This window comes from Tympanuchus pallidicinctus, unplaced genomic scaffold (genome assembly GCF_026119805.1).
Source record: "Tympanuchus pallidicinctus isolate F22 unplaced genomic scaffold, pur_lepc_1.0 scaffold10, whole genome shotgun sequence".
In the NCBI taxonomy this organism is placed as follows: Eukaryota; Metazoa; Chordata; class Aves; order Galliformes; family Phasianidae; genus Tympanuchus; species Tympanuchus pallidicinctus.
In genome coordinates this window covers 10,024,363-10,046,085 of record NW_026294619.1, presented here as the reverse complement: position 1 = coordinate 10,046,085, position 21,723 = coordinate 10,024,363, and the positions used below count along the sequence as shown (strand labels likewise).

The 21,723-nt window shown below is 38.4% G+C and overlaps 1 protein-coding gene and 1 long non-coding RNA gene across 3 annotated transcripts; one reads left to right on the top strand and one right to left on the bottom strand.

Annotated features, from left to right (window-relative positions):
* Positions 1 to 236: 236 nt before the first annotated feature.
* LOC128092137 (uncharacterized) lies at positions 237 to 10,232 on the bottom strand. The gene is made up of 2 exons (XR_008211657.1): positions 10,123 to 10,232; positions 237 to 713 (listed from the first exon to the last, which is right to left on the bottom strand). It is a non-coding gene; the product is annotated as an uncharacterized LOC128092137 (long non-coding RNA).
* Positions 7,238 to 20,021, top strand: LOC128092093 (uncharacterized). 2 transcript variants are annotated; one of them, XM_052705590.1, is made up of 6 exons: positions 7,240 to 7,443; positions 15,473 to 15,508; positions 16,036 to 16,170; positions 16,971 to 17,017; positions 18,113 to 18,415; positions 18,512 to 20,021. In XM_052705590.1, the coding sequence occupies exons 1-6, from the start codon at positions 7,374 to 7,376 to the stop codon at positions 18,530 to 18,532; spliced, it is 612 nt and encodes a 203-aa protein (XP_052561550.1). In that variant the 5' UTR covers positions 7,240 to 7,373; the 3' UTR covers positions 18,533 to 20,021. The 2 variants fall into 2 exon arrangements, with proteins under 2 accessions (XP_052561560.1, XP_052561550.1); XM_052705600.1 differs by lacking the exon at positions 16,036 to 16,170 and having other exon boundaries at positions 7,238 to 7,443.
* Positions 20,022 to 21,723: the final 1,702 nt, after the last annotated feature.

The following is a 21,723-nucleotide window of genomic DNA, read 5'->3' as shown; positions in this document are numbered from 1 at the left end:
TTCAGTTGTTTTATCAGTAAGAATGTTTTGCTTCTGGTAAATGGTCACAGAACTATTTTCAGTGAGACGACAAAATGACGATCAGATGCTGGAGTGAGGCTGAGTCTACCTGGCTTCAGTTTCCTGCAGTGCCACAGGATTTCCTGTTAGAACAGTAAGACCACAAGAAGTTTTTATATTAAAATACTGTTGGAAGAGAAATACTTTACTTTGTCAAGTTTTCACTTGGTAATGGAAAAAAATTATCCTTTTTTTTAAAAATAAAGGAACTCCTTTTTCATAGAATTTATGCATTATCTCTTATTTCAGCAAGAAAATAAAGAAGTGGCAGTTGAAGTATAACATTAACGCAAAGCAATGAAAATGGATGGTGACAGAAAAAAATGTGAGGTGGAGCAGTGACATAGGCAACCCTTCAAGTAATATCACCGTATCTTGAAGTTATTTGACTGTTGGAAGAACTATACAATCCCAATGAAGTACGTTTCAAGACTATACTGAATTTCTGTTGCCAGTCAAGTATTGTGACTTCCCATTGCGTCAGAAAGTCCTTGATCGTGCCTTCAGTTGCAAGTGAATGCTGACCAAAATAATTCTTGTGCATTTTGATGCTGCAGAAAGCAATCTGTAGATGTAGGGTCATGTAGTTGCCTAATGCTTCAGATCTTTTCAGGAAGGGCTTCCGTAACCTGAAAGAATCCTTTTCTTCCAATCTGCAAAAAGGTCAAAAATAGATCCTTGTCTCCTTTATGGATTGCATGAAATTCAAGCAATAACATTCACCTGTCAAGATAATCCAGTGTACATTTGAATATTTTCAAGTTCCTTTTCCCAAGTCCTTGTCTCTTGGCATCTCATGATGGATCAATGATAAACTGCTGTTGCAGCCTCTTGATTTATGAATTTATTAATCAAGAATTTCTTACTCTTAGCCATGTTCAGGCATCACCTCTCTAAGTCAGGTTGCTTTTTTTACCCTCGTATCAAATGGGAAAGCACAAAAGAAAGAAACATACCGCTTGGTAAAGTTTTCTTCCTGGGACATTCCTCTGTGGAAGAAGGTTATGTATATATGCAATAGGAAAACATCAGTAGGAATCTGTATGGAAGCTGTTGCAGAATCAGGTGGGGTGTGTATTTAAAGTTTAATAATGCAGCTACTCTAAATTCTTATGATGACATCTTAACTTCCTAAGTTAGTCACAGGGTGTAAAGCCACATCCAAGCTGCAGTAGGATTAAGAGTACAGCAACTGCTTTCAGGCCACATTTATGCTGTTAATTAGGTCTGGCATTTGGAAATGACTTAGGCTGGACAGCAGAGACTGGATGATGAACAGTCTGTGGAAGTTCTGCTTAGGTCAATTAAGGAAGTTTTTCTGTTCATTCTCAACTTTCCTCAGTCCACAGAGAATTTCTAATTTGTGGGCCTTCTAGTGGTAGAAATCTGCTTCTTTCATCTTCAAAAGCAGATAGTACATCCCAGAAGTAAAACATGCAGACTGAGATAAGATACAGAGAGCTACAGCAACTGTCCCCTGGCCTTGACCAATTGCAAGTGTTGTATATCGAGTGCAAAATAGAAAAAGTATAAAATAAACAATTCCTGAATATCTATTTCAGCCTTTTTTCCCTTTGAGATAAGCTGTTAAGCCTCCCATTTCTATGGCTCACTGTAAGCTTCAGAAAACGAAAAATTCGAAGGTCTAGTCTTGTAAAACAGCATTTGGTTAGAAGATTTCTGCTAGAGCTGGAGGAGGACATAAGATCACAGGTGTGCAAAGTTTGTCTTCAACTGAACCCCAAACAAGTACAGGCAATTTATATTCATGATTTAGAGGCACCCTCTCTAGCTCAGTAGGGCACAGGGAGAGGACATTAAAACTGAGGATTAAGTGCAGTGAAATGATCAGTACTCTCATATCATCATGTGCTCCATGAGCAAACTAAACTAAGAGCACACATTCATTAGGAAGTTCCTACTTCCACTTTAGATACTTTCTCTCTTGTCCGTTCTTTCTCTTCAGTGAGAACCACTGTGTCCCTGAGGAAAGTAAATAATCTTTTTCTTTTTTTACTTTTTTTCTTTTTTTCTCTTTTATTTTTTCAGTTCATTAGTGGAGTACTCTATAGCAATGCAGAAGAGAGATAGGGTACATTCAACAATTCTGTTCAAAGCTGAAGAAAAAAAATAATTGTAAGCTTCTGAGGCTAAGATTTTCTTATAAATTGGTTTGTCTCAAGCATTTTTCTTTCTGTCCTTTAGGGTAAAAAAACAGCTCCCATATTCAGTATTAGATTTCACTACAGTAAATGAGACCTCCTTACCTTAATCTTCTGTAATTAGCCTTAAATTGCTTCCTCCCTCCCCTTATCTCTGAAGCCAATCATTGCCATAAAACGAATCAAATAATTAGAATAGCCACTTTGCTAAGTGCTTATACGCAGTAAAATCCTGAGCAGGCTTTTAACCTACATTTCGTTGCACTTACAGGCCCATATTCATTCTGCACTTCAGATGCAAGATACATGCTGGTGGATTTATCGAGACTCAGCTCTTCTGATTAAACTGAAATTGCTTAGGAAAAGTAGGGAGATGCAGAGAACTTCACTGTGATAAAGGAAAGAGCTTGCACAGACAAGAAGTAACTGACTCTTCCTTTAGCAGTGAGTTACAGTAATACAAGATGGGAACAGGCCACAGGACCACCCCATAGTCCATGGGACAGCACACTTTGCAAGGTGTATGATCACAACTGACAGGCAAGCCTCTGGAGGAGAGATGTTTGCCGAGAGACTAGATTATTCAATAAATTCAAGTCAATAAAGCTACACATAGTGTTAGGAGGGTAATTTTCAGCAGACTTGAGCCCATCACCTCCCACCTTAATGCAGTTAGAGGCCAATGCCTAAGAACTTGGAAACAGGGAAAACACAGTCCTCAAAACACACAGCTTTGTCTTGTCATTAGAAAGAAACTGGGACAGAACAGAAGGAGCATTACATAAATATTTCCCTCATTTATGTCCATCAAAGTTAACAGTAGTCATATGATGATCATAGAATCATCAAGGTTGGAAAAGGCCACTAACATCACCTAGCCCATCACCACCATGCCCATTAGCCAATGTCCGTCAGTGTCACATTGACCCTTGCACACCTCCAGAGACAGTAATCCCACCATCTTCCTGGGCAGCTTGTTGCATTGCTTCATCCTTCTTTCAGACAAGAAAATTTTCTTAATACCCAACCTGAATGTCCCCCAGCACAACATAAGGCCATTCCATCTTGTCCTATTGCTCTCACTCAGGAGAAGAGGCTGACCCCCACCTCATCGCAACCTTCTTTCAGGATGTCATAGAGAGTGATAAGGTCTCTTTGAGCCTTCTCCAGGGACTGACCTAACTTTATTCCAATACTTTTGGAACCTCTTCCTTAAAATATTTCCCAACACACCAGATTATGCTAGTTGTTGCTTTTGAACTCTTAGTTCTTTAAAGAATTGGTATCGGCAAGGATTCAGCCTGATTTGCACGTAGCAAAGAAGCTACTACACTGCATATAGTAGAAGTCAGTGCCATCTAGTGACATCTCTTTTTTGTCACCTTCAAACACTCTCAAGCCTAAACTAAATGTGTAAGGACTTGAACAGATGCATAACTGTCAGTTTAGGACTGTGCCTTCCTTCTTTGGTAAATAGTTATTTTATATTTAAATACATTAATAGTTGTATTCATGTTTACTTTTATTCTTATATTTAAGTTCCAGTTATTTTACATTTACTTGAAGTGCTTTATATACAGCAAAATCTTTAAAACATTTTTAAAACAGAACACTGTGTTTTAGTGTCTCAAACTCAGGGACAGATTTTTGTTTATTTGTAAGCTAGGATGTAAGTTACCATTTAAGATCTTAAAAGAATATATAACAAACAAATAGAACCAACAGAGGAGAATCTCAATCCCTCTGAAGGGCTTCCCTACCCTCTGGCAGATTAACGCTCCCTCCCAACTTGCTGTCATCTGCAAACTTACTGAGGTTACACTCAATCCCCTTGTCAAGATCATTAATAAAAATGTTAAATAGAAGTGGCCTCAGTGCCAAGCACTGAGGGACACCGCTCGTGACTAGCTGCCAACTGGATTTAACTCCACTGACCAAAACTCTGGTGTTTTACCCAGCTGAGCATACATCCATCCAAACTGTGGGCAGCCAGCTTTTCCACAAGGATGTTGTGGGGGCAGTGTCAAAGGCTTTACTGAAGTCCGGGTAGACCACACCGAGAGCCTTACCTTCATCCACTAAGCGGGTCACCCTGTCACAGAACGAAATCAGGTTTATCAAAAAGGATCCACCATTCATAAACCCACGCTGACTGGGCCTGATCCCCTGGCTGACCTTTAGTTAATCCATGATGACTCCTGCAATTATCTGTTCCATAATCTTCCCCGGCACTGAGGTGAGACTGATATGTCTGTAGCTACCAGGATCATCTTGCCAGCCCGTTTTGAAGATGGGTGTTATATCTGCCAGATTCTAGTCCACCAGAACATTTCCAGGTAGCCAGGATGGCTGAAGGATGATGGAGAGTGGCTTGACAACAACATCCCCAACTCCCACATCATTCTAGGGTACAACCCTTCGGGTCCCATGGACTTGTGAGCATCCAGCTTTCAAAGCAGGCCCAAAACCATCTCATCGTGGATTATGCAGGGCCTATTCTTCTCCCCATCCCTTTATATAATACTTGCAGATGGCAGCTCCTATCTTAAGTTCAAACATTTTCACAAAGTTACCAACAAGAAACTGTGAGTTTAGAAAGCTAATATCAAAATGTCATAGAGAACAGTCAAAGGTTTGACTTTTTGTTAAACTAAGTAAGGAAGAAAAGACTATGTCCAAACCAGTTGCCAGTCTTCCCTTCACCTTGCTTGGAATGACCTCATAACATTCTCACTTTTTGAGGAAGTCAAGGAAGCTCCTCAAAATTGTTATAAAATCATAGAATCTCCAAGGCTGGAAAAGTCTTTGAGATCATGTAGTCTGACCATCCGCCTACCACCAGTATTTCCCACTAACCCATGTCCCTCAGTACCATATCTATACATTCCTCAAACACATTCAGGGATGGTGACTCCACCATCTCCCTGGGCAGCCCATTCCAGTGCCTGACCCCTCTCTCAGAGAAGCAGTATTTCCTAATGTCCAACAATATAAACAATGTAATGAGGGATGTGATCACATGCACCAGTTATCTAAAGCACAATTGATCCCTCCCTCTCCCCCCACCAAAAAAAAAAAAAAAATTTTTTTTTTTTTTTTTTTTTTTTTTTTTTACATGAGTCAAAGGACATTAGAAACGCTTTAGGGTTTTGTAATAAGACGATGATATTGACCACAGTAACAAAACCCCTCCCCATTTCCCAAGGTCCTTCCTTGTGCTCATCAAATCAGGAGGAACAAACAAATGAAATTTAAACTCTATTTACCTATTTTTGAGTGATCGTTTTCTCTCTCATTGTTTTGCTCTCTCACTAAAATTTCGGTTTTATATAGAAGATACAAAGATTATGTATTAACAACTAATATAGCACAAGTTCTTGGCATAAACTTTAGGCAACACAACATTAGCACAAGCAGAAATTAAAGCGCTCGGAGCACATCCCTTTAACGATCAGTTTTACTGTCTATGCTGGCTATGGACTCCGCCACTAGGTGTCTTCACAACTCAGAATTACAACTTGCAGTCCCAGTATTTTGTCTTCAGTGGAAGTTTGGTATGTGGGTGGATAGTTAGACTCCAACAGTTTTCTTTCTTAACTGTTCTCCAGTTATGCTGGTTTACAGTATTTGTAAGGCCATATCCTTACAAACATCTCTATGATACTCCCAATCTTATGAACTGTGCAAGGCTCTTCTAACAGTTAAATTTTGGAAAGCTATTCCATTATTTTCTCCAAAATATCACTTAGATTTTTGCTAAAGTATAACATACCCCTCTACTCTGCTCCCATGAAACCCCAGCTGGAGTACTGTGCCTAGTTCTGACACCCCCAGCACAAGAAAGACACGGAGCTGTTGGAGTGGGTGCAGAGGAGGATCACAAGGAAGATCAGAGGACTGGAGCACCTCCCCTACAAGGACAGACTGAGAGAGCTGGGGCTCTTTAGCCTGGAGAAACAACAGCTCCAAGACGACCTTATAGCGGCCTTCCAGCACCTGATGGGGGCCTACAGAAAAGCTGGGGAGAGACTATTTTTTTAAGTGCATGTAGCAACAGTACAAGGGGAAATTACTTTAAACTTGAAGAGGGTAGATTTAGACTAGATATTAGGAAGAAATTCTTTGCTGTGAGGGTGGTGAGATGCTGGAACAGTTTGCCCAGTGGGCTGTGAACACTCCCTCCCTGGAGGCATTTAAGGACAGGCTGGATGGGGCTTTGAGCAACCTGGTCTAGTGGGAGGGAGGGCTGGAATGAGGTGATCTCAAAGGTCAGTTCCAAACCAAATCATTCTATGATAAACACATTTTAAGATAGAATTTCATAACTGCATTTTTTTCTTTCCTGGTTTCTATCTGTAACTGTTGTATTTGCATTATAAGCAAAAGTGATAGCTGCTCTGCACAAAATTCCTGTTTAGTTTGCTTCTACTTTTATGAAGTATCTCTCCATCTGTTAGGATTTTTGAGGAGCAGATATTTTTGAAACATTCAAAGAGCAAAAAAAAAAAAAAAAAAAAAAAAAAAAAGTAATATGTACTTTAAAAGAGTAGCCCAAATCCAAATCTAGATTTCTTGTCTCTATGTCACAAGAAGGCTAAGATTTGGAATTGAGCAAACTACTGTGAATTAATGAAAATTGCAACAGATCTTTATCTAACAGCCTGCAAACCGCTGATTTGTTTGGCTTCCTAATTTTAATCTTCTATGTAACTAAGGTTGATTATCATAACACATAAAAACTAAGCAATTTTAAAATACTATTTTACATTCTTTTCTTGGCATACTGCTGCTTGTAAAATCAAAATCTCAAATGCAGAAGAATCTTACTCAAAACAATGTGCAGCTCTATTGCAAAGTAAAATATGTTTTACTCTGAATTACAGAGCAGTTCTGACATATCACAAAACAATCAAGCAGTTCACATTTCAGCTACAATGAAGCTATGGCATAACCTTCCATGTTTTTGCATAATACTTTGCTTCCCTGCCCCTTTTCTCAGTGTTATCTTAACAGAAGAACTAGAAAAGGAAATCAGTTCAGATATGTCTCTGTGTGAACCTAACAGGATGCAAGAGGCCATCTGAGCTGCACTTTTCAAACCCACAGGAACCCCTCCTCTACCATGTCCTGAGAACAAAGCCTCCTCCAGTCATGTTGATAAGATGGATCTTGTTGTGCAGCCTTTTAGTAAGGCTGGCTCAGAGCAACAATCAGGATTCTGGTAAGTTGTGGTTTTATTATTTATTGTATGTTTGAACACTGAAAGGGAGAAAAAAAAAAAAAAAAAGAAAAAAAAACAGAAACCAATTCCTAGTGTACCTTATAAATAACTTATGTCTTATTTTATTACTATGTCTGACACTCCTAAAGTAATTAAATAGGATAATTCTGGCAACAATTGAGAAATATTAGGTACCTGGTCTAGCACCTGAGGACCAAACGCATCTTTGTCTGTGGGCTCTGCCCTCAAGCGGGGTGACAGTACTCAAAGCCTCTGCTTGAAATCTAGGATTTCTACCAGCTACAACCTGGTTTGCAGTCGGATTGTCCTTACTGCATAAATACATGCATCTTTCTTCATTTAGCTTATTTCAGCACTAGTTTTCAGCCTGTTTTCAATTTAGAACCCCCAGAGTTTTTAAACAGAGAAGCCCTCCTAGTTCAAAATGATGCGAGCACAATGTGCTGAATCCACCCGTACTATTAATTTTACTGCAGACTTTATTTTGGTTCTTAGATCTTCCATGCTGTTCTCATCCAGGAGACATAAATGTTGTTATTGAAAGGAAGGTAGTCTTACATTAAGGGTAATAGCTATGGGAGTGGATGTTCTCATCTGCTCTCAGTATATTTCAGGTATTTCAAACAACACATTTATCCAAATAACACTTGTTACAAGGCATCGCTAAAATAACAAATTCAATATGGGCTATGTGAAGCTTACTTGACATGAATGACCAATTCTGCAGATCTATAACATCAGACAATGTTTTTACGAACAAAATACATACAGGAAAGGTTTAGTGATTATTCAGAGTACCCTGAAAGGGAGACTCAAATACTTGGCTTAGAATACATGAATCATCAGGTCAATTAGATGCAGCTGTTTCTTAATTGGAATGTTATCTGAGCTCAGCCAGGCTACCAAATTTCTTCAGTCATTTGAAAATCAAACATAAACAACTTCTGAAGGGAAGTATCCAGCAACAACCTTTTTCATATTCAGCAAAAGTCCTCTCAGCTTGTAAGAGATAACTACTACTTCTGCTCACTTCATTATGACTGCCTGAGCTATCAGGTTCTCACAGACACCTTCCTCCACTGTCCATCTCATTATTATGTGTATGAACCCCAAGACTCATCTGCCAGGTTCATAGATAATGTTTTTAAAACTAATTTTATTGCACTTCTTACTGCACGAATCCTGTTTACATAGAATCTATTTCACCAGGTTATTCTTTGATCTACACCAAAATTATGTGGGAGACTCTGAGAGCAATACTGTTTCCTTCTACAATCTTACATTACTATATAGTATCGGAATCATTTTTACAAAAGCATTACAGGCAGAAGTCTTTGAACACTAGTCCCTACAGAATCTTGATTTTTTTTTTTTTAATGTATTTACATTTTAGACAAGTTTTCCAAGCTTGTTCAACTTTTTTTTTTAAAGATGAAAGTTGAAGGCAAGTTATTTAAGCTTTGCTTGCTGCCAATCTATCTAAACTTTCCTAAACTCCTAACAGAAGTTGACGCTGACAGATTTTGTATACCAAGTTAATGGCAAACAAATCTTTGCTAAATTAGAGAAGAGGTAAACACAAGTTTTTTGATAAGTTTACATATGGACCTTCTCTTCTCTACAGCCCCAGTAATTTCAGCTCAGTCAAACCCCGGCTCTTTTGAAACATGACAACATTGGCTATTCCCATCCAGTTGCACTGGCAGTGGTTGTTTATGTCTGGAACATATAAAGTTGATGCAGTATTTCATACTGATCAAAACAAACTAAAACCTAGCAAGGCTTCCACCACCCTGAGAAGCCCAGCCAGTCTCTGCAAGCAAATTCACTGGTCCTAAAACATCACCTTTGCTGTTAGCCCTCCCTGCAGGACAGCTGGCACATTCTAACATTTCAGCTATACTGAAATTTGCCATCTTTAAGTTTCAGTCATTGAAACATAAAGACATATTCTCTGCTCTTACATCACATAACAACTTTCATCAAGGAACTGTTTTGGATAAATAAATAAAGATGCAGTTCTGACAGCTGCCTTGGCACACAGGTCAGCTTCACAAATGTTATCACCACTAAGAAAAGGAAACATTCACAAAATTGAGTGGCTCTTTACTGTTTGCAAAGCAAATATAAAAAGTAAATGGCTGTATTTAGAACATGGGGAAAAATTAGCAAAAAGGGCCAAAACTAAGTTTCTATTAGCTAAATGACAAATTCATTTTAAATATATCATAGGTTTTTTTTTCTTGTTGTGTTTTTTTTATTGTTAATTCCTACATATGGCATACTATGTCATCTCTTGGTCCTCTTTAAAAGGGCGAAGAAGAAAACAAGATTTCAATTAGTAATTCTTAATTTACTGGAATTCTTTCAAATTCTTAGATGAGGTGTGAATGACATCTTTTAGAAACAAAAGATTAGAAAGCTCAATTTTTAGCTGTTGTTTTTCTCCAGTGAGTTGAGTTACATAAATAGAAAGGTGTCTTCATTATCCCTGTTGGTTTCGCTTAATAAATAATACCATGACTACTATGTCATCCCCATGACCATAAGAATAAGTGTTTTTGATAAAATTACAGTATTGTCACACATCTTTCATTAGTATATAAGTTTAGAGCGCACATTATCATGGTTGTTTACTACACAGAAAGTTTTCCTTACCTGTAAAATTAGTTCTAGGCACAGTTGAGCTTGGCTTGCCACAGTCTATCCAGAAGCGCAGTGAAGCGATCCAAAAGAAAATTTGCTGTTATTCAATCTGAACCTTTCTAAGTTCTGTAAGCTTGAAAATGATCTACAGAACTTTCATATTACAGATTCTTTTACCCTCTTAAAAACTGCCCATTCAAATATTCATCATGAACTCCCACATATATAAAACACTGAGAATTTCAGACATGATATCAAACCTTCTAATTGGTTTCAGCTCATAACAGCATTCCAGAAAGAACAATTCAATTACTTTTGGAAATCACATGCAGTCTTTAATGGGAAGATTACAACTCCCTGAGATTGACTTCTCATACCCCATAGCAAGATTACAAAAAAAAAAAAAAAAAAAAAAAAAAAAAAAAAAACAAAACACATTGTCAGGGGAAGAGTATTCAGAGCCACATTTACTCTCATTTACTGAGGTTTATTGAGTGTTTCTTTCTAATAGCAACCAATAAATAGAAAACAAAAGGTTATCTGCTAATTAAATGTTGATTCTCCCTCCTCCCCCACTGCCTGTTAAAGACATCCCTTACAGTCTAAGAAATGTTTTTATACTATTTTTTAAATCCGAGATCTTCACTGAGACCTATTCATTTTCAGTGGTCCTTAGAGCTATACCTAGGAAAGATATTTTAAAGTCCGCATTAAATATCTTATTCCGTATAGAGAGTCCCAAGAATTTTGGTTTTAGACAATTTTTTCCCCACTGCTTTTTATCTACTTAAAGGTTTTTTTGTTTGTTTGGTTTTAATTACATATGGGATGACTCGTGAGAGAGGAAAAGCTAACAGGAGATTTTAGGGCACATTCATTATGAATTCCCACAATTAATTGTTGATGGTGGATTATAAAAAAACTCTTTTGCTATCCTAATTTTTATTGAGCTTCAGAACAATTCCAACTAAGAGTTTTCTAAAGGCTGAATAAGTGTCCTCTTTTCTTTTTAAAGATTCTTTTCTAGAAGATCCAAAAATTTATGACTTACAATATATGTAAAGTACTAGGTTTGTTTCTAGTAAAAGTTTATAAACAAAACCAAATAGCTCAACTATCAAACATTAACAAGTCACAGAAGTACAAAAAAAAAAAAAAAAAAAAAAAGCAAGCAGTTATTTTTATACTCCAATCATTGCTTTGTAACTGAAAGGAAGAAACAGGAAGGAAGGGGGGAAAAAAAAAAAAAAAAAAAAAAAGCAGCAATCTAAAGCCCAATCATCTCACACTTCTAAGAGGAGCCCTTTTATAGGGCAGCCTACAAACTCTTATGTGCACTAAAAATTAACCAGTAGCTTGGTTTTAACAAGTTCAAAAGATTCCTCTTTTACTAACGGGGAAAAAAAAATAATAATAAAAATAAAAAACAACTCAATGAAGTAATAGTGTTTACCTACTATTCACAGGTTGCTTCTAAGGGATTCACAAACATTAACTATGACAACTATATCAATTTACAGTAAACTAAGCCTCTTCTCATAAGAATACTACTACACTGCTCTCAGTCCACTCTCTTTCCATCCCTCTCTCTACTTCAGGTTTTGTCCTTCTAAGGAGGAGGGGAGATGAGGCTTTATTCGCTAGGGTTAATTTGCAGCAGGTTGCCAAACATTTTCACCTGCAGCAGCAGCAGCTGGAAATGAAGACTAAAAATGTTTTACGCAGGTCAGTTTGTGAAAAAAGACAGAAAATTGGATTCAGACCCAGTAGTGGCTGGAAATATTCCTCTGGAAATATAATTTTAACAAATCTGATTATGTTGTAATTACAGTAGTATGAAGAATGCTCACCATCAGATGACGAAGGAACACAGTTTTGGCACATGTTGGCATAGGTATTTGGGGAAAAAAAAAAAAAGGAGGAAATGTTAATCAAGCTAACCCAGCTGAGAAACTGACCAGCATATGTCATTTGAACTCTTGAAAACGTACTATATCAGCAAAAGTAATATGAAGTAGGTTCAATTGCAGTGGAAGATTTTTTTAAAGTCTCATTGTCATGAAGGAAATCCTTTGACAGCAGTGGACTTAGCTCCTTACAACTTAACTGGTGGCAGTGCAAGAGATCATAAGGAGGGAAATTTCTTGTGATATCAATGCAAGAAAATGCATAAGTGATTCCAGTCCCCAGTTAAAGCCAGAAGGTAACTTCAGCCTTTCTGCACAGACAGTAGAAACCTGTTCTCTCTGAGAGGGTCTGCTGCTGAATGTTACTCTACGTTAAGCTGACCAGTGCAAGACAATCATTTTTTCAGAACAAGAAGTAACACTGATAAGACATTTTTGCTTCCAAGATCCCATACCACTAATCTTCATCTGATATTGACAGAATTAAGTACATGGCTGTTGTTATTCAGTCTTTGCATTACCTATCACTTTGCCATAGAAGTTTAGTATTTAGCACTTGTCTTCTTGGACTATCATCTGTCTTTCTACAAAACACCTAATTAATCACGATCATACATAAGTCAAAACCTGTCCCTTAGTGCTTTATAATTTCTGCCAGCTTTCTAATGTGTGTAAATTTAATAGATACCTTCTTTTTCTACAACTGAGTCATTGGTTAAAATCAAAAACTGGACTCAGAACAATTCAATAACCTCTGATACGAATATCCTTTCATTTTTACTTTGTTCTCGTCTAATTATTTAGAGTTTTGCAAGTATTGTATGTGCAACTGTAGCATGTTATCAAAACATATCTAGGCAACAGTTGTCAAAGGCAGTCTCAAAAAATACCACAGAAGTCAAGATATATCATAGATAGAGAGAGAGATAGAGAGATAGATAGAGATAGGGCTGCTTGACTCTTCATGATGCCTGTTACTTGGTCACAGGGGAAAATCAGACAAGTTTACTGTCATTTGTTGCTGATGAATTCATCCAGACTGTTACGTTCTCTTTATCTTCACGAGACTGACAGACAGTTTGGTTATTTGTTTTTTCTATACCCATCAACTGGAAGATAAAGACATACTTAGGATTTCTTTCTCTGGACTTGCAAGCAATCACTCTTCATTATATAAGCACTGTACTATAAGGCAGGGTAGGGAAGTAGGAAGCTCTTGAGTGTCACATACTTTTTATTACTTAGCCAAAGAAATCAAGCACCATAGGAAACAAAAATCTTTATGAAAATGTCAGGACATCAATGATAAGACCCAAACTAAAATTGATATATTGGAGCTTGAACACTGAGTTTAGCAGAACTTTACAAAACTGAAGAAACGGAGATAAGATATACATAATTATTTTCATTATTCCAGTTATGACAAATCAATACCAAACAGAAGTCTTTACTTCCGTGAATTATTAATGATTGTGAAGTAAACAATAACCTGAAATAAATCTAAAAGTAACAGAAAATGTCTGTGACAAGATGACATAGGAAAATATTCTATGCAAATTTTATGTATTTTCTGTCTAAACTACAAATCCAGATTTGATTGGGATATTAACTGATACTCGCATCAGAGGGAGAAAGTCAATTTTAACATTCCTAACATTCCTAAAAATGAAGGAAGCTGTAGTCTTGATTTATCTGCTTTGCCATGGTGAGGCTACATCTGGATTACTGCATCCAGTTCTGGACTCGTCATTTAAGACAGACAGGGATCTTCTTGAGAGAGTCCAGTGAAAGGCCATAAAGAGTATTAGGGGCCTGGAGCATCTCCCTTAAGAAGAAAGGCTGAGAGACTATCCAGCCTGGAGAAGACTGAAAAGGATCTCATCGCTGCTGATAAGTATCTGAAGGGCAGGAGTCAACTGGATGTGGCCAGTCTCTTTCAAAGGTGCCCAGTGGCAGGACAAGGGCAATGGGCACAAAATGGAACACAGAAAGTTCCATACGTACATAAGAAAGAACTTTACTGTGAGGGTGTTGGAGCCCTGACACAGGCTGCCCAGAGACGTTGTCTGGTCTCTTTCTCTGGAGGTATACAAAACCCACCTGGACACTTTCCCGTGCAACCTGCTGTAGGCATCTGCTTTAGCAGAAGGGGTTGGAACCAATGATCTCCAGAGGTCTTTCCATCTCCTAGAAGTCTGTGATTTTGTGATTTTGTTATTGTTTAAAGTGAGTCCCATTGAGTCTCAAAAAGATCTCTATTAAACAAGTGGATTCAATTTACAGGAAAATCCATTCATGATGGATGATGGCTTCTCCCAGCATGTTTTTCTGGTAGCATAGTAACAGTCCAAAATCAGCTGTGTGGGTAATTACCATCTTCATGCTATAGTCCTGTCTCTTGGTAATGGGGAAAGAGAAAAAGAGAAAAATAAAAGGAGGATCTGGAGTTGAAAAGCTAAGACTAAATGGCCTTTAGTGAATTATTCAATAATTAAAAATTATCATCTGGAATGAAGAAAGACCATGAGAGGACAGCCTTGTTATATGCTGTATGACTACACAGAATGCCAATAGGCATGTATTCATAGTTGGTGAGGCAACACAACAGTAAAGAAAACAAAGCAATTCAAGCCTCTTGTTGACAATGATCTTGCAATAGGGAGTCATAGAATTGTAGAATGGCTTGGCTTGGATGATCCAGTTTCAGTCCCCCTGTGAATTGCCACCTGTTAGATTAGAGAAAGTATAATTTTGTACCCAAGAAGTTCAAGAACAGAAAAGATCTCTGTGCTTTAAGTACCCTCAAGGAGTAAAGGACAAGTGATACTTTCATATTAACTTAGCCAATTGCGAAGTCTGAACCACATCTGCCCTTCTCAACATTGCTCTGCTGGTAGAAAGCAGTCTGCACATCTGTAATGTCCAACTAAGACAGTTATAAAACTGTTCTGCTGCCATTTCTTCTCACGATAAGTTAATGGACTTGTAACCATTGTTACGTTTTGCAACAGGAAAAGTCACAGCAGAAATAGAAAAAACAGAATTTATGGCTATAATCTGCTATAAGGCAAAGTATTTTCCCAAATTCCACGATACAGATTTCATTTGAAGGAAGAAGAACAGAGATTCTTGAGTATTAGAAGGGCATATTCACAAATATCATACTATAAATAAATGGTGAAACAGACCTCAGTGTACATGCTCTATTAATGTATTTATATGAGTACCAGGGAGTTCTGAAACATAGAACCACTTTGTCAGCAGTGGAAGACAAACACTTCATTTCCCCCTCCCACAAATCACTGCAGCTTTTGTTTGTTGAATTTAGTTCCCTCTTCCATCACTAGTTTGAAGGTGAGGTTTGTTGTCACTTCAGTGTGTGAAGCAGAGAACACAACTGCAGTGCAAAATGTCTGGTTGCAGTTTCATTTCCCTGTCCTATTTTTCTCTTTCAGAAAAGTCTGCAAACATCACCACACCTTCAGCAAAACGTAAGTTCTGATTTCTTATTTCCTCTTTAACAGAAACAAAACAACCAGTACTGCTATGAGTTTCAGTCTTAAATTAAAGCTAGACCCCTAAAATGATCATCTTCCTAATGATGCCATGTGCATAATCCATAACAACATTCATTTCTAGACTCTAGATTTACATATGAATCAATCAGAAAGCTTTTTAGTTCTTTTTGAATACTGTGCAAATACTACAGAAAAAAGAAGACGAAAAAAGACCTTAATCTTAGAATGCATTGGATGTTTATAGCTATGCTTTAATTTTGACCCTTTGTTTGTTTCTGTTGGCCCTGTGCTATTTATCATTCCTCAGCAACACTTTTCCACACAGTTTTCATTTGAGTATCTTCATACTTGCTAATATGTCCCTGGAGATGGTTATCTCATGACATGCTGTACCAAGATAAAGAATGTTTTAATTACATTAAGAAGCCAGTTGCATCAGAAAGAACAAATGCTAAAATCTCCAGTCAAATATTACCCTATGCTAATGCATGTTAATGCAGTTTTAGATGCCTCTACTAAGTCAAAAGAACATGGAAAAAACAAGACACTGCACATTATTTATGCTTCAGTACCCGTGGGTCTGTGTTGTCCATTCATCTTCATATGCGTGTTTTGGAGTCTAAGGAGGTACTATGGTGAGCAGTTTTAACATATAATATTTTCTTACTGTGTATCTGATTCCATAGCTTAAAGTTTCACTGAAGGCTTAATGAAAATCTGCTAATAATTATCCCAATTAATTGTCCTTGTCAAGTGTGCTGGTTAAAATAATGAATCTTCAAAAAGTTTCATGTTTTTTTTTTTCCTTTCAGAGAGACAAGTGTGAAAGTAAAAAGCAAATAAAATATACAGATTTTATAATAGTTGGAATTTTTTCTCCTTTTTTTTTTTTTTTTTAATGATCAAGTTATAAATGAGTAAGGCTGTTAGTCACATAAATGCTGTCAAATTCTATTCAGTTGCATTCCCTCTGAGCTATCAAATAGTTACCATATTAATCTCTCATGTTTTACAGGAACTCTTACACAGGTGCCATGCTCTAAGTCAAGAGGGGATCCTGGAGTCCCCCACATCTTATTAAGTGAAGCAATCAATTATTTGTTTTCTCATGGAATGGCTTAAGGATTTTTCCATACCTTTTCTTGCCATTTCACTGCATAGAAAGACAACTAGCCACAAGTACAGCAGGAATTTATCTGCTCCTATTCAGAGAAGCTCTGAGGAACACAGAAACACATTCTATAAGAACATCGTTTTATGCTGATTATCTTTTGGCAGTAATACAATTCCCAAATATACTGTGGAGATAGATTTTTATTCTTTGAGGGGCACTCAATAAGGCAAGGGCTGCTTCGGTAATCTATACTCCTCTGTGAGCAGAAAGGCATCTTCTCAATGCTGATTGATTGAAACATCTTTTTTTTTTTCTTCCTAGGAAATCATAAGAGAACTCCATCAACACCACAGAGACAAGAGAGCCAGGTATGCTTAAATTCTGCCACCACTGAAACCTGATAACGTCCAGTATAACCACATGCTGAAAATAAATTTTTGGATAGTGTAAAATGTGGAGTAGGATTGGAGACAGTTGTGGTACTTGGAAAGAATGGCTTCCCTGGCATGAGATATCACCTTGTCTGAGCTGAAGGGAAAGAACTCAGTGTTTTTGCCACAAAGGTTCTTCAAGTATCTAAACTCCTTTTAAAGTGCATTAATTTGTAAAACCATTCCAGTAGGAATTTAGGCATCTAAAGCACCTCTGTTGACCTGGTTCTGACTACACAAGACAAAAAGTCACCTGCAGGGTCAGGAAAATGATTGAGAAGAAGGGCTTTACTATGTGACTAGCACAAATTCAGACAATTCTTGCAATAGGTACCGAGAAAATTAGATGAGCAGAAGGGAGAACACAAAAGATGCGACAGGCGCTGGCAGCAGTCACTCACAAAAAAGGCTGTAGTAGGGATCAAAAGGCACCAAATGGACTGTAGTGCTCCTGAAAGACAAGGTGGGGGAAAGAAAATTGAGAGCAGCATGTTCTAAGTGGTTGGAAAAAATTGATAGCAAAAGAGGATTTCTTTAAAGAGAGACAGATTTATAGAGGAACTTGCAGATTTGGGAGAAGAGAGATTTATTTGGAGAATAATTTAAAGAAAAGGGAAAAAAAAGTAATAGGTCAGAGATCTGGAAATAGGAAAATAAGGGCAATCAGAAAGATATTTTGGGGTTTGGAGGGGAAAATGAGGATTTAATAGGCTGAGAAAGAAGAGCTGAATGAGTGTCATAGAAGAGCTTTCAAGAGGATAAATCAGCTTTGCCTTAAGTTGAAATCATGCAGGGAAAGACACAACTGAGTTTGGGAAAGGAAGTGGAGGAAGACTGGAGATGCGAGTATGATTTCTAGCTTATTTCAAAGATCAAAAGAAAATCCAGTGATCAGTTGAGTCCAATGCACCCATCTTTAAAAGCAGTTTTAAAGGAATACAAAACCAACAGAATCCTACCCACTTCTTATCTAGCAAGAGCACAGGCATAGCCAGACATGCATAGAGCTGTATCCTGTTCTGTCTTTTGCAGGTCAGAAGTCCATCAGCTTTTCCATCCCATGCTGCTGGGAGAACTCCAGCTACAGATGTAAGCTCCTCACTTTACTGCTCCATGTCTAGCCCACCTCAGCTCTTGCCTGTCAACAAGATTTATGACAGCGTTCCTCACTGTAATGCTCAGGAGACAGCATCTAACTCACCTCATAATGATCCTTCACTTGAAAACCAAGATGTCCTCATATATGCATCACTAAACCATTCTGCTTCTACAAATAAATACCAGAGAAGGAAACTCCCTATAGAAAATGAATTTATAGAATATGCCTCTATTAAGGTAAATAAATAAACATGGTAGAGTTCACCAAACAGCCATTTTGTGCGCAGTCTCAGGTTTATCTTCCCTCCAGAATACCTTTCCTTTCTTTCCCAGGAAAACTTTCCTTTTGTTTAGAAGAACCTGTGAATGCTCCCCCACTACAGACAGGAATTCAAAACACAGCCTGTGTCATGCAGATGGCTGGGTATTCGTCTCTTAAATGGCGGAATTAAAGGAAACACAGCCAGCTTTCCTGTTCTTCCTTTGCTCAGGATTCTGCTTCCAGCCTGACCTTTTGTCGTGGTTTGAACAGAGGCAAAGGGGAGGAGAAGGGAGGGCTTTCTCAGGTCATAAACTTGTAAAACGAATCCATGAGGAAGATGATAATGAGCCAAATTAATTCCTCCAAAGTAAATACTAAAAATACGCGGGGGAGAAATTTTCTCTGAGGTTCTAAGAACGCCCTTACCAAGATCCTCCTTCTCGTTCCACTTTATCTCCTTGCAAAGTTCCTTAAAATCATGAAGACATAATCCTCTTATTAACTGAAATCATGTAAATACTTTTGCTTGTTTGTTTCTTGTGGGCAACAGGCAATAAGATGGAAAATAAAAGGTTGTTGTCCTTTTATTAAGAAATATTAAGAAATATTTCGCATAAATAATGTGTGAAAATACATAGAGTGTTCTCTTTTTTTCCTCCTGGTGTGATGACTGATAAGCTAAGTTAATGCATACTGCTTTTGTCCACGATGAGTCTATGGAAATAACAAATGCTGAGCAGTGACTGACCATAGTCAAAATAAAAACATTCTGTTCATGAGTAGCTGTGCACGCCTGCGCCAGGCCAAGCTTTCCTCCCATCACTGGCACAAGAACACGATTATGCTTCAAGCTCAGGGAAAGAAGATAAAAAGGAAGTAAGGACCAAAGTGTCATTTGAATTTTGAGGAGAATGCTCATGCAGTTCTTTTGCAGCACTCATTTCATTGTAGTTTGGATATCATGCATCTGCTCCTGCAGCTCAATACTCTGAAAAATTACATTTAGCATTGTCTGCACCAAGAGATTTGCAGAAGCAGAGAGTCTTCAACATGGTTAAAAATTCAGACCACAGTTGAAAAGGAAGAGAGGATCAGTTCTCAGTGTGCATATAATGCACCAGATTCTTTGGAGTTAATGGAAGGAAGTCAAGCTTCTTCATCTCTTACCCTGGCATAGTTACAGTTAACACTAAAGTTTTTATCGGATACACGTTAACCCTGCTATGTTGATAATGAAGATCATTTGTTATGCTTGTTGCACACTTGTCTTCCACCCATCATGCACTCTACTCTGCCCCAGAATTATGCCCATGTGACTGAGCGCTAAAGGAGGCCAAGCACAGCTGTGAGAAGTACTGCACAGCCACCAGCTGCAATGCTAAAAAAAATCTGAACATGCTGTGTTCCACTCTCAGATCAAGGCCAAACCATGGTTTAAGAAGAGGTCCTCAGAGATCGAGGGTTGGTTTGGAAGATGAGATTTTTGTAGATCAACAGGAAGCACCTCGCCACTTCACTGTCAGATGTGCCAGTATAGAAAAGCAAAGCACCGGAGCTTACAGTTGCTTTTTTTTTTTTTTTAATCAAAACCACTGAAAGTCTATGTCTTTTGAAGTAAAGAAACAAAAGGTGCTGACTGAAACTGCCATTTAAGGTGCAACATCTGCCAATTCAGGCACAAATAATCCCATCAGGTCAATAGTTTTCATAGTCTTTTGAAAGAAATAGAAGAATTGATATTTTTCCCAGTGCAGATAAACTGCTCAGTGGATAGAAGGTCTGCGTACCACGGCTAGTGGGCATGGTGGTGATGGGTTGACAGTTGGACAAGATGATCTCAGCAGTCTTTTCCAACCTTAATGATTCTATGATTCAGTAATTTCAAAAAAGGACTTGCATGTTCATCCCAATCACCCAGTGCCCCTCTCAGTGATGTTACACATGAGACATCACACCTAACAGCAGTTGTGTTAAAGCCCAGTGGATGGACTTTGCACACTGCAGAAAACAAATAGCTGTAACCTGCTTTATGGGGAATGTACAACACCTGTGCACCCTCTGTAAGTCATGGTCTGATAATCTCCAGTTTTACCAGGTGATTTGCTACTTCTTGATTCTCTTTTGCTATTTTTGTACTGAATACGTTGCATGGGTACAGTCATACAGGAAGCCCAAAGAATACAAAGCTGGGTGTCTGTCAGTTAGACCCACACACCCAAAGGGAAGGAAAAGAGTAAAGTCTATGGAGCTGAAGGTCTGTTAATGCACATTAATATGCTGCATCATGATCCAGCAGCATTCTTTTTGTATGGGAGGCAGATGCAGCTGTGGTATCCAGTTCCTACCTCCCAAAGTAACCTGTATAGCACATAAGACCCTTACAAGCCTCGATGGAAGGAGTGGGCTCTTGGGCTGTAAACACGTCAAGTCTCCTAGTTTCACTTTCTTTGTTTATACCCTCCACCTCTGAATCTTGCTTGTTTATGAAGCAAAAATAAAAGTAATCATGTGAGGCTTACTCATTTGTCAGCTCCTGGTCCCTAAAGCCTATCAGATGGGACTGCTCTTGGCAAACCACACACTTTGCCATATTATCAGGTCAAACAACAGCTTGCCAAGCCCCGCTTCTCTAATTATCTGTTTTTGCAATATTTTCACCCACATCACCACAAATATCCCAAGGCCCATTTTGCATCGTAAGGTGAGCAGGCAGTGAGGTGAGTGCAGAAAGAAAAGTTACAGCAATAGTTACATGAAATCTGAAGTTTGCACTTCTGTGAAAAAGGCATCACCTTGCATCACTTGGTTTCCTGCTGTTACCCCCCTAAAAGAGTGTGCAGGCTGGATGTGGCTCAGGGCAGCCTGATCTAGTGGTTGACAACCCTGTCCGTGGCAGGGAGGTTGAAACTAGATTATCATTGTGGTCCTTTTCAAGCCAGGCCATTCTGTGATTCTATGAGTCTATAAATGATAGGAGTCTGCCCAAAGAAAAGTCTGCCCAAACCCAAAGAAACATGGTGTACAGTGTGTTTGTTCTTTGGTTCTCCTGAGTCACTCCCCTTAGGGCATGCTGAGACTGCACTGCAAGCACTGCTAAGGCCACGTCCTCTGGAAGAAGAGGGGTTGCACAGACTGATGGCAACGTGGGATGTTTTGAGATATAGCACCAAGCTCCACATCACGACATTGCTGTCAGCTGGGACCTTCCCACCTTCCAGACAAGTGCTAATGTTTCCTGGGTCTCCCTCTATCCCACATCCTTGTCAGGAACAGGGAACACAGG

What these genes read in the sequence shown, in the direction of transcription:
- LOC128092093 (XM_052705590.1), top strand. Translation starts at nt 7,374, where the DNA reads ATGTTGATAAGATGGATCTTGTTGTGCAGCCTTTTAGTAAGGCTGGCT. An exon ending in CACCACACCTTCAGCAAAAC is followed by an intron (nt 15,509 to 16,035) that starts GTAAGTTCTGAT and finishes ATGTTAATGCAG; the next exon opens with TTTTAGATGCCTCTACTAAG. An exon ending in TAGAATATGCCTCTATTAAG is followed by an intron (nt 18,416 to 18,511) that starts GTAAATAAATAA and finishes TTTCTTTCCCAG; the next exon opens with GAAAACTTTCCTTTTGTTTA.